Raw genomic sequence first — 12,645 nt, 5'->3', positions numbered from 1 at the left:
TCGTCGGCCAAATAGGGGGGGGAAATTTTCGATGACGTCCCACTGTTGTGCAACATCGAGGATTGCGCAACAGGCGCTCCTAGGCTGTAGAGCGATGCGATCGGTTTTCATATTAATAAACTTCGTCTTTTGGATAAAACTTCGTCCTGGGCGCTGGGTGTAACAGTTTGAGTGCGGAATTAATTACATCGCAATGCCACGTTCACTGCCTGGATTTCACTAATCTTTGAAGAACGACCGTGCCGACATCATCGTTCCTTTTCATGAAAATCCGCTTTAAAATCGTGTAATCGCTTGTACGCCGCCATTGGAATGCATTGGGCTCTTTTTCTGATGACGTAATCAAAACAGGTCACCTAACCCACTCTGTCCGATGGAAACTCAGTTAAGTTTTAAAACGTATTAAAAACGCGAATGAAACAATGAAAACATAACTTGTGTAACTCATTATTGGGAGAGAAGCTGTTCTACAATCAATTTTTGTAACTTGTGTAAGTCGTGAATGGGGGGGGGGGGGGTGTTACACACAGACAAGACACAGAACATGTGTATGTGTATGGGGCATTGGGGCCTATGTGACGCCTTCCACTTTTCCCATGCTTCCAACAGATCAGCTGCCGAACCGGCCATGTGGCGGTGACATGACATCATCGGGTTTCACTTCACTTTGACATCGTGAAACTGGCAGCCGGCGCTCGCTGACTATGCATGCACCCCGTTTGTTGTGATAGGTAATGGCATGCAAGGCAAACAAATGAACACACAACGAACAATTAGGTGGCATTCATCTGTGACAGACAGGTTGTGACATTATCGGCGCTACGGCCGAGATAAATCACACTGCATGTTTTCTTTCACACTAGATTACTCCCAAGTCGTTACCGACAGGTGTCACCGACAGCTCTCGTCTACACTGGCAAAGCAGGTTTATCAGGAGATACTGTGATTTGTCTCCTCAAAAGGACAGGCACTGCATTGCATAATGAGGTTAACTACCCTCAGATATCAGCCCCTAACACAAGAAACTTATTGTACACAATAGAGGCTTAGGCTCGTAATGAAACTTGCCTAAAGGCAAAGAACATCCAACAATATACATAAACAGGGCGGAGAGAGGGACGCCTGCACTTATGACTGAAAGAAAAAGAAACATAGGTGAGAAATATCAATGACATGGTGTGAGTTTCTTACAAAGCTTTATTCCCTGAAGCAACGTGTGTGCGTGTGCGTGCATGCGTGCGTGCGTGCGTGCGTGCACGGTCGGGGAGTGGGGAATGGGATGCGAGGCCTAAAGTATAACTTTTTTCAGCAAAACACTGGAACTGATAGGAGGAACAGAGCCAACCGACAAAGGCCGCCAGCGTGTTCGCGTCTCGTGCATGCTGACAGTTACCAGGCATAACATTTTCCTCCTCAATTCTTTCAGATGTAACATGTTAAGCCCAGTTGCATACATTCGGAGAGCTGACCCGATACCATGTTTTTCAGACCGAGTACGAGTACTGAATTTTTAGTACTCGCCGATACCGAGTACCGATAAGAGTACCTTTTATTTTTGTTGAATAACCACTTATTTTACTCCCTTTTTCTCCCATTTAATTTAAATGTCATGCCTTGTACTTGTAATGATACTGTAATGTTCAATTACCACAATAATAATAGCCTGAAACAATTTAGAAAAAGAATGTTCTTGCTAGGCTGAACGATCAATGCAACAGCATTGATCGTTCAGCCTAGTGTCAATTGAATGTTTTGGTACTCGGGTCAGAGTATAGGGGCCGGTTCCGAGTACCAAGTACTTGAGGGTGGTATCGGCCCGAGTACCCGATACCAGTATCGGTATCGGAACCATTTGCAGGTGTCAGATTAGAGGCAGAAAATCAATGCAAACCACTAGCTTGAGGGGTTTTGTTTTTTGCACGAGAAGAACCTTTCAATAAACGATGCCCCTGGAGGGAAAGTGTATACTGTAGCCAACTGTGGGTGATTGAATTTGTGCTCCAGGATTGTGGCAAATGCGAGAAATGACTAATGCATTCGTGTCCGGGTAGCTCAGTCGGTAGAGTACTTGCCTTCCGACCGCAAGGTCATGGGTTCGAACTCGGGCACCACCAACTCAGCGTATGAGGAGCTTGATGTCGTGCGGTAAGTACTGCATGATGAGCTGATGGTAGGTGTTGTTGCGCTCCACCTCAGCATTCCATCTCTCAGAGATCTAGTGCATTGTGAAACGGGGATAGACTCCCGCACCCTGGCTGATACCGGCAATGAGCCTCTCTGACTTACTTACTTAATGCATACAATGTTTGTTCTAGTAATGTACAGTAAATGCCTTTAGTGGAGACATTTGAGGAAGTCTGTTGAAGGGAGCCATCTTGGACACTCAACACCGTGACATCATTGAACAATTAGGCAAGAAGCGTTTAATCCTAAAACAGACAATGAGTTCCTTTTTTCTCTCTTTATAAACATTTCTATGTGCTATGATCAGACATGCCTCTTGTTAAACAAAACTGATCTGCTTAAATCAACAACTAGCCAGCAGCATAAATGGTATTATTATTTAGAGCGAGCGGGGGGGGTGGGGGGTGGGGTTATGTTATAATGTCCTTGAGCTATACAGCGGTGTGTGTGACGTGAATAAACTGCAGTGGGAACTGTTGGGGAGGAATTACAAGTTCCTACAAGAGGCATTTATATGAAGTCTCTGACAGCTCGGCGCACAGTCACAGTGATTGATGGCCTCTCTGCTTGTAGAGGTAGCACGGAGGAGGAAGCTGTTGTGACACATGAAGAGTGAATGGAAGCAAGCGAAACGGGAACTCTCTACTTTTCAGTGGCTGCGTCTAAATCTTTATCATTTTGATATACAAGCAACACTGCCCCGTGTTGAGATTGTGACATACTCTAACTCGTTTATTTCAGTGGTGGAAAGTAACCAAGTACATTAACTTAGGTACTGTAACTTAAGTACAATTTTGAGGTATTTGTACTTTAAGTGAGTATTTCCGATTTTCAATACTTTTATTTCTACTCCACTATACATCTCAGAGGCGAATATTGTACTTTTACGCCACTACATTTATTTGACAGCTTTAGTTACTTGTTACTTTGTAGATTTTGATTAATACTACAGGACATACAGTACCACTTCAGCCCTATATACATTTAGGCCATTTGAAAATAGCCGATGCCATTGTGAGCTTGTAGATTTGCTATTTTCAAAAGGTTGTTTACATTCAAAAACTTCAAAGGAGACATTCTGCACAATGATAACTTTTACTTTTGGTACTTTAAGTACATTTCGATGCCAATACTTACTTTTACTTGTAACGGAGGAGTATTTCTATATTGCAGTATTGATACTTTTACTTAAGTAAAACATTTGTGTTGTAAACATGTAAACCTGTCACATGTAAACCTGATTTATGCGTTGTCGTGCGAGGCATCGCTCGCTGAAAATATTTTGTGATGTGTTGTTGTGAACTCATACAGTAGATCTGCTATGTTTGGGGGAGCGACACCACTGTGCACATTAACACAATGAGTGCCGCCTGCTGGCTGAAAGCGGTATCATGACGCTTGGGTGCCACGTGATGAGAAGCAATTCTATTGTGATGTGAGTCTGGTTTGGGGTGCCATCTTGGATGCTAAAGAATAGCATCAATGCTAGCGAGCTAAAATGAGGTCCATCGTTGCTCTAGAAAACACCAATGTTCCCATCGTGCTCACCGGATAATCAGAAAATATCCCCGAGTCCGAAAATCGCAGATGAGTTCAAAACCACGGAGTGCCGTAGTTTCTGAGAAAAGAGCGTGCAAAGGCAGCGGCTACAACAGAAGCTAATGGCAATGGAGAAACAAAAACAGTGCGGGCGGGGCCCTAGCAAACGTGCACAGCAACCAGAGCGGTTAAAAAAAAAGGAAAATAGTGATATCAAACGCCTCAAGACGAGCCTACTCGTCAAGAGCGCCCGCGCATTGCGCGCAATTAATTAATCAGGACAACGGGATCAAATGTATTAAGTGTGCTGCAAGAGCCTCATGTTTGAGCAAGACCCATCTAATCAGCACGCACGCCAGCAATGGTCACAGTTGGGATGTCTTTACAAACATGCCAGATAAAGCTGGCTTTAAAAATATATATATGATGACTAAGATTATCACATGAATAAACGGCAATTTGCTCTAGTGGAACTAGAAAGCCCATTTCCAAACAAACACACACACAGGTTGGAAAAGTATGAAGCTTGAAAAAACATTCACCTCCAGTAAAATAAGCAGAGCTCAGTTCTTACCGTAAGAGGCCAATCTGTACATGCCCCTGTAAGTTGCCTCATGATAAATGCATAGTTGTGTTCATGTTGTGGAATATAAACTTACCGGAGGTACGTTTATATTCCACACATTCTGAAATGGCCTATTGGATAATGCTGCATGATTCTTGCTCATATGTGAATCTCGATTTTACTCCACAAGAATTGAGATCACCGATTATCACATGATTCTCGTTTTTTTCCATGAAAATAACTGTAGTTGCTGAACATTACTACATTAAAAACTTGGCTCCTGGAGCCAAATAACTACTGTGGCTTTAAAGATATTATGGCTTCATTGCCTTTATTTGATAGGGTACAGTAATGTGGAAAGGGGGAGAGAGATGGGGGGGAAGACATGCAGCAAAGGTAGACGGGCTCGGGACTCGAACCCGCGGCATGCCGCCAGGCTGGATTACCGGCCTAAGTGCCTGGACCGCTCAGCCGCCGCCCAGGCCACTACTGTGGCTTTAAACGGACAACATCAAAGTGCTTGACTTGACTTAAACCTCTCTCAAAGTCTCTCTCTTGTAGCAAAAAACATAAGAGTAACTAAAATGAATTGGACAGCCAACAAATGCTGCTCGGTCCTTGCTCAAATTTAGCAATGAGATCCCATAGGTGTCTGAATCTAGATCTCGATCTGTTTGATTAATTGTGCAGCACTACCATTTGATGAGATTTGTCAGTATATGGGCCATATACAGTTTTGGAGTCTGTAAGACGATTGTTTACATTCAACATTCAGCGGACACTGTCAAACAGACCTTTATTTCGAGCAAAGTAAAATGCTCCCTAAACACACAAATCTGTCTCATATTTTTAAGGCAGTTACTTTGAATCAAAAAGCAATATAACAGTGCAGTACTTACTTAGCAACGTTTGCCCCACTCTTACTACCATCATCACGGTTCTTCTTAGTTACATAAGAGCATTTAGCACGGAGATATTATGCTATGATTTCCAACAAGTTCCAAGACAGACATGGGAGAGCCCTTTAAATGGATGTGAGGATTATGGGGTTTAATTGGTCTCTCTGGTTGAACGCCATGCATTCCCCAAGGGGGTGGAATTTCTTCGCTGCACCTTTTCCCACTACACTAAAAACCCCACGCCCTCCACTCGTACAAATAACAGAGCGCGGGGAAAAGGCTCTTCAATTACCGCAAGGTGATTTGATTTCTCTTAAAGCATAATAACCCGTACTGTAATTAACAGCTGTTTGATGAGGGCCGATGCCTGCCAATCAAGAGCTGGGAATCTTGGCTTTCAGAGGGCAGTCTACTTTACTCTCTTCATGCTTCTGTCTGCCTCTCGAACAAATGGGGAGAGTGATGTTTACAGAGGGGAGAGGTTTGAGCCCCTGTTCCACATAGGGGACTTTTTTTCTTCTTCTTTTAAATGTCTCTGTTGCATTGCACTTAATCCCAGGGATAGGGAACACAGACAAAGTCTGTTCACCTATAAACAATAACATCAGAGGCTATTTACTACATACCATTTGACCAAACATAAATTACACCGATAAGCACAATATGAGCAGCAAATTAAGAAAATGTATAACGTCTTTCCCACCAAACATCATCGTATCATTAATAATAATTGTGATTCATACTTGACAATCACAATATTCAGCAAAATAATCAAGATTATCATTTTAGCCGTAATGGTGCAGCCCTTCAATCATGTGTCCAGTATATTTAAAAAGTGTCACTGACTGTCCTCTAGCCTCTAGTCTAGTGCAGGGGTCACGACCCCTCGGGGGGGGGGGGTCCCCAGATAAGAACGAAAAAACATTGCATGGGTGCACCTGGGACGTATCCTCAGTGATGTATCACAAGGTCATCGGGATTTCGGGTCTCGCAACATCATACCCCTCACTCAGGTGATCAAGTCCCGACTTACGTCCCAGTAGCTAGTACCCACGCACGATCAGTCCCATTAGGGAAAGACCAGGGCCACACAATCCGCCGCTCCCGAACTACTCTGCCGGGACTGGTAGGTAGACCAATCTGGCGCGTGGATTGACTCCTGTCTGGGCCCCTCATACGTCTCACCAGGTCCACTCCTGCTCTCACCAGGTACACTCCTACGTCTCACCAAGTCCACTCCTGCTCTCACCAGGTCCACTCCTGCTCTCACCAGGTCCACTCCTACGTCTCACCAGGTCCACTCCTGCTCTCACCAGGTCCACTCCTGCTCTCACCAGGTCCACTCCTACGTCTCACCAGGTCCACTCCTGCTCTCACCAGGTCCACTCCTACGTCTCACCATGTCCACTCCTGCTCTCACCAGGTCCACTCCTGCTCTCACCAGGTCCACTCCTGCTCTCACCAGGTCCACTCCTACGTCTCACCATGTCCACTCCTGCTCTCACCAGGTCCACTCCTACGTCTCACCATGTCCACTCCTGCTCTCACCAGGTCCACTCCTGCTCTCACCAGGTCCACTCCTACATCTCACCATGTCCACTCCTGCTCTCACCAGGTCCACTCCTACGTCTCACCAGGTCCACTCCTGCTCTCACCAGGTCCAGACTCCCAGCACTCCTGACACTTAATTCAGGAGTGGCGGATTCTTGAGCTCTTGGTTCTGCAAGCTCCACCTGAACGGTGGTGCTGCATGCTCTACTTGCGGCTTGAATGGCCATCCTAAAGGCCTCACCATGGGTTGTTACTTATATATATATATATATATATATATATATATATATATATATAAAAAGTTTTTCCTTCCTCCTGTTACCTGTCCTGCTCCTGAGATGCACCGGACCAGCGTACAACAGGCTTGCGGCACGGTGGAACCCCCTTGTGAATGACCAAAACTGCATTTGTACTCTCGTTCCCAGATTTGCTACAATTTATGCTCGTGTCCAAAAAAAATAAAAAATAAACAGCTTAAGCCTGCCTGACTGCTAAACATTTAATGGGTTAATGATTGTCACTTAACTGCCAATATTTGTTTTCACAAGATGAGATTTAAAGTGGCAGTCCATTCTAAAGGAGAGACATCTGTTGTTTATGTTATTTTAAGTTGGCGTGTGATCAAGGTATTTGGGCTGTGGATAGGAGAGGTGGATGACTGGGCATGTGGCACCAGATTCCTACGGCTGCTCCCTCCCTCCAACAACCTGAGGCGCATTCATCATACCTCACATTTAGACCACAGAAAATAAGCAAGTCAGGCCAGGTGGCAATGCCAAATGGGCACATGCCTTAAAAATATCACCCGTGCGAACTGAGCGGTGCAACTATGCTTTTATTGTGATAGTCACTGTACTGTAACGGCAGTGGGATCCGGGGACCCCCAGGGGTCCTTGAGGCAGTTCCAGGGGGTCCCCGGCTAAATTATAGTTTGGAACCAAATGGACCCCTTATGGGTCTGTATTCTGTAACTCAACATTGATTTTATAATATAAATGGGGGGGTCCCAGAGATGGAAATACCATTAAATGGGGGTCTGTAGACTAATTTGCATGTCAAACTGGGGGTCTTTGAAATGAAAATGGTTGAGAATCACTGCTAGAGAAATTAAAATCTTTATCCAAGGCTTTACAGAGATTGTGCATTATATTCACCCATTCACACACATTCATACACGATGCCAGAGGAAACCATGCAAGGCACGGTACAAGTAAAAGGCAGAACTTTTACTTGTACTACATCTTGGATCCAAATATTGTACTTTAATACCACTACAAATATTTGAAAACTTTAGTTACTAGTTACTTTATAGATTTGGATAATTATACAAAAACACACATTAATATAGATATTTCGGCCATTTGAAAATAGCCGATCTACAAGCTAATTATTACATTATGGCCTGCATGGACACGGACAGGAAAAAAGCAGGACACTCGACTGTGAGGTCTTTGTCAAGTCTAAATGAGATGACAGGAAATTACGTCTTTTATAGTATAGCTCTGGTAGCTCCTTGTCACACACTGTATAAAAGACGTAATTTCCTGACCTCTCATTATCTCATTATCATCCAAGCATCATTAAAATAAGATCTGGCTGCAATTTGCAAAAGGGGTGTGTCCCTTTAACAGTTTGGCTCAGCACCAAGGAGGAGGAGGATGTGCGTTAGCCAGGCTATAAAATAAACTTACTTGCCTGACTGTAAACCAAAAATCACACCCGTATGAAGTGAGTGGTGCAACTCCGTCAGGGTTTTTCATGACCCGCAGGTCCAGCATGTGATAATAATCTGACCCGGCCCAGCCCGCCCCGCAGCACCCCATCAATTTCCACAACTCGACCTGGCCCGCACCCCGCCATCATTAAATGCACGTCAAATATGTCTTTGAACGCAGCTTTTATGTCAAAAAAGGTGCTTCTAAACTGTCTTAAAAGGCTAATAATATCACTGGCAAGTACGCATAGTCCCGGCCCGACTCCCGGGTGTTTCCGACCACCGCATCACATCCATAACTTTTGACTGGGTCTTCTGACGTCTTTGGAAGGCCCAGACGAAGGCGCATCATGGCTGGAAAAACTACCTAAAATCTAAATTTGCTGTCAAAATCAACACTGCTACACAGCGAGGTGACTTTTTTTAAGGGTACTCACCCGCCCTCGCTCTCTGCCTCCTCTGAACTCGGCCCCTCGGCCCTGGCTCCTCCTCCTGTGGAGAGGGCCCGGCGCGCGGCCCTCTTCCTGCGTGTGGGCGTGCTCCTGTGGAGGGGCCCCAACGTCCGGACTCTGCCGGCTGCCGCTGCTCCCTCCACCAAGCCAAGCTCATCCCGCACGTGGTCCTGCAACGTGGGCAGAGCGCTCTTCAGTGCCTTCATCTCGTCCTTCAGCTCCGAAACGCACTGGATTAGGGCCTCCAGGCGGGCCAGGACTTCGGCCTGGCCCCCACCGCCGTTGCTGGGCCCCACCATCATCGTGCCGCCGGCGGCCCGCTGCTCGTCGTCATGCGCCGCCGACGACAGACAGGAGGATCTTCGTCGCTCGGACCGTTGGCTCTGGTACCAGACCGCGGCCAAGCCGATGCCGGCCACCCCGGCCAGCGCACCCAGAGCCAGCACCCTGCCGTCCGCCTGGGCCATGCTGCTGTAGTGGACCTTCAGACGGAGGAGAGAAGAAGGGACGCAAGTGGACAAAACGTTGAGACCTTGTTGTATCCGCTGCTGCCGTTTGCTACAAATAAGATTCGGAATGCCTAAAAAGGAGTTGCGAGCCCCCATCTTTGTTTTACACAAACATATGGAGCCACACTACTGTTAAATATATTGTAAAAATATATTTTTTTTTAATGTATTTCAGTTGTGACGTGGATGATGTCTGTGCATACAGCAGCCAGGTTGTGCCTTAAACTGACCCCAGTTTTATTTCCATCTCATGAGGAGATAAAGCCTGGGAATTAAGAACCAGAAGTACAGGAAGTACAGTGAGTAGAGTACACTACAGGGACACATCATGTTGAATGTCCAGCCCTCCTGTAGCCTTGCATTACCTGTATTTCAGGTTAAGCCATTAAGACCTGAGACCAGGCAGATTCTACAAATGTTCTACAACTGTATCACAAAACATATTAGACATAAGCCATGGACCTCAAATGATGAAAGCTTGCAATACATTTTCGGATACGTAATACAGTAATAGCGCAGATGTGTTCTGAGCTGCTTTATTTTAAGCAGCAACCGCATACTGACCTACAGCATTAAAACAGTCAGTCAATGTAAAATGTTTTGGTTTATTTGTTATCAGGTTTGTTTTTCTTGAGCTTGTTTATTTTATGTATGAGCACTGTACAACATAACAGGTTAACAGCTTATTCCAAATTTAGAAATTTGTCGCAATTAGTCTGCTAAATGCCTAAATTGTAAATTGTAAATTGTATTATGTAGTTTTATACGAATCGATTGTTTCTCCCCAACATTTGCTTAAAGGACCAATTCACCACTTTTCAACCTATCTTCATATAATTGGTCCTCACTAATGTTCATGATACAATACCACATTTTTTTCCTACACTGTCTGTGTCTCATAGGAGGGCTGTGGGCAGTTCAGAAAATCATTGTTAGGCAGATTTTTTTTAAACAAGATTTTTTTAAATATATATTTAGATTTCTATTATCGTGAGAACGATGGCTTCCATTATCGCATTGCAACTTTTCAGGAATAGAAAGCCTGATGATTTCACTGGTGGACGGGTTTCTGAACTGCCCCACAGCCCTCATTAGCCCCTTTCGGCACCCTCGGTTAGCTTCCTGAAGTCTGGACATCGCTGCCCAATTTGTTGGATATGGTTTTATATGTCAACAGACAACAGCATAATCTTTCTAAGCTGCAAGCTGTGTCATTAAAATGATACAGTTACAATTTCCCTCTGCCTTCCCTAGCTTAGCTGTGTTTTAAGTTATGGAAAAAATATAACTAGATCCCTCATTTTAAGTTAATTCAGACAAGTGTAAGCTTAAAGCATATGGCGTATATAAGAAACAGCATTGCTACACGCACAGCAATAACTATAAGCTTCAAGCTTAACGATACCGTCTTATTGCTGCCTGATTTCATCATTCACCTGCAGTATAGACAGTAGTATTGACTGTGTACACTAAAGACTTGTTGGCCAGCTGGGTAATAGGATAAACACTAATCTCTTCACGAGTAGTTACTTCTAACAAGAAGAAGCTCTGTCGTTACAAGATCACATTACAAGATCCCTTCACACACAGATAGATCCAATGACAACCAATCCAGCAAGCAATCTGCCTTCACTCAAAGGTTAATGGATGATGGTGGTGACCGTGTTGCATCATAAACAATAACGTGAATTGCCCCTGTTCAATGTCCACCGGCGGGCCCGGGCTATATACCAGATACATTACAGATACCGGATACATTATTATTCCATTGAGTTACACTGTCAACATACGCTTACTTTTAAACATGCATACTCAAGTCAAGGCCTTCCATTCATAATGTCATCCTTATTCATGAATAATGAGTAATAATAGAGAGCTTACTCGGCAGGTAAGCAGGCTCGTATCTTATTGACAGCAGCAGAGCAGTCCAGGTCACTGTGCAACTTCTAAAACCTTCCGTCTTTGCTAAACATCCCCAACAGAAAGGTTCCGCGCTGACACCAGTAGTAGTCAGTCAGCATCATAGCATAGCGCCGAAGTTCCCACTTCAGCCTGCAATCTACTTGGAAATGTGCTGCAAACTAGGTGCACTGGCGCAGTGAAACCCCGTTTGTGTTTTGTTGGTAAGAATTGATTACATTTTTGTTACATTGGTTTGTATAATCATTTGTATAAATCATTATGTCAGGTCTTTATCAGATATATAATATTTTTGCACAATCAATTGGTACTAGGCCTACTGTATCTTTTCTGTTAATGCAATGATGAATTCATATTAATAATAATAATTAATTTGCACTTAAATAAACATGACATAATAATTAGTAGGTTCATAATAATAATAACTAGAACTGCACTCTGTCGAGTGCCTACTTGCTTGTTGCACACAAGTAGGCCTACTAGTGCTGTACTGTAGACCGGCCGCTACAAACTTTCAAATCTCAGCCTCTCTGTGAAAGAACGTTTTCAATATTGAATTATTAGGTTTAGCTATTTGCTACGTACCTTGCTTTTGGAGGAGAAAAAGTAGTATTTTGAAGTATGGTAATGATTACTTATGCCTGTTATGGCAGTGGTGTCAGATTACATACTACATTTAATAAACTAGAATGGTGCCCGTGGGGCCTCTACAGCGGTGCCCGTGGGGCACTAGCCTACTTGGAACGATGCAAGTTGGAAATGCATGCCCCACCCAGATATTATGCGTTGGAGCCTCTACGGCGGTGGGCACTGGACTACCAGCTCTGTATATGGACGATGGGCAGGGGACCACGGCAGATTGCCAGATTCCCAGAAAAGCATGGCCCAGCGGCATTCTGCCGAGTAGGTGGAGCTTCATTTCCATCCACCAGCTGTCTAAAAACCCGGAAGAGACGCCGGCAGACAGCGGCTTTTGGCCACGCAAGGAAGCTTAGGTGTGCCCAGAGTCTGTACCATGGTGCACTGCTAAGGTCTGATCCCCCCCTCGCTCTGCTCCATGCAGACTCTTCTCCCTTCTGGCTCCAAAAATGGAATGAACTTCCCATTGCAATCAATCTTCCGCCGTAGTCTGAAAACTCGGGTGCAGTACTTAGTTTAGACAGTACTTAGTTTAGACTAGTCATTTGGTTAGACCAGTCATTAGTCCTACATCTACAACCTATCTCAAACCCTCACCTCCCACGGGGCTGCACACCTTTTTTTTTTTTTTTATCTTTTTTTTTTGTGGAGGGACAGATAGTAGGCTGACAAG

At 44.5% G+C, this 12,645-nt stretch overlaps 1 protein-coding gene across 2 annotated transcripts in view; it reads right to left on the bottom strand.

The window, feature by feature from the left end:
• The window catches only part of rmdn2 (regulator of microtubule dynamics 2), a 42,793-nt gene extending 31,387 nt beyond the window's left edge, over window positions 1-11,406 (bottom strand). The window contains exons 1-2 of one of the 2 annotated variants that reach the window (XM_079512089.1): window positions 11,295-11,406; window positions 8,890-9,386 (exon numbers count right to left, since the gene is read on the bottom strand). In XM_079512089.1, the coding sequence (XP_079368215.1) occupies window positions 8,890-9,371 (482 nt within the window). In that variant the 5' untranslated portion in view covers window positions 9,372-9,386; window positions 11,295-11,406. The other variant, XM_079512090.1, reaches the window with a different exon arrangement.
• Window positions 11,407-12,645: the final 1,239 nt, after the last annotated feature.

Source organism: Electrona antarctica (assembly GCF_951216825.1).
Source record: "Electrona antarctica genome assembly, chromosome: 10".
NCBI lineage: Eukaryota > Metazoa > Chordata > Actinopteri > Myctophiformes > Myctophidae > Electrona > Electrona antarctica.
This window is presented reverse-complemented; position numbering and strand designations above follow the sequence as displayed.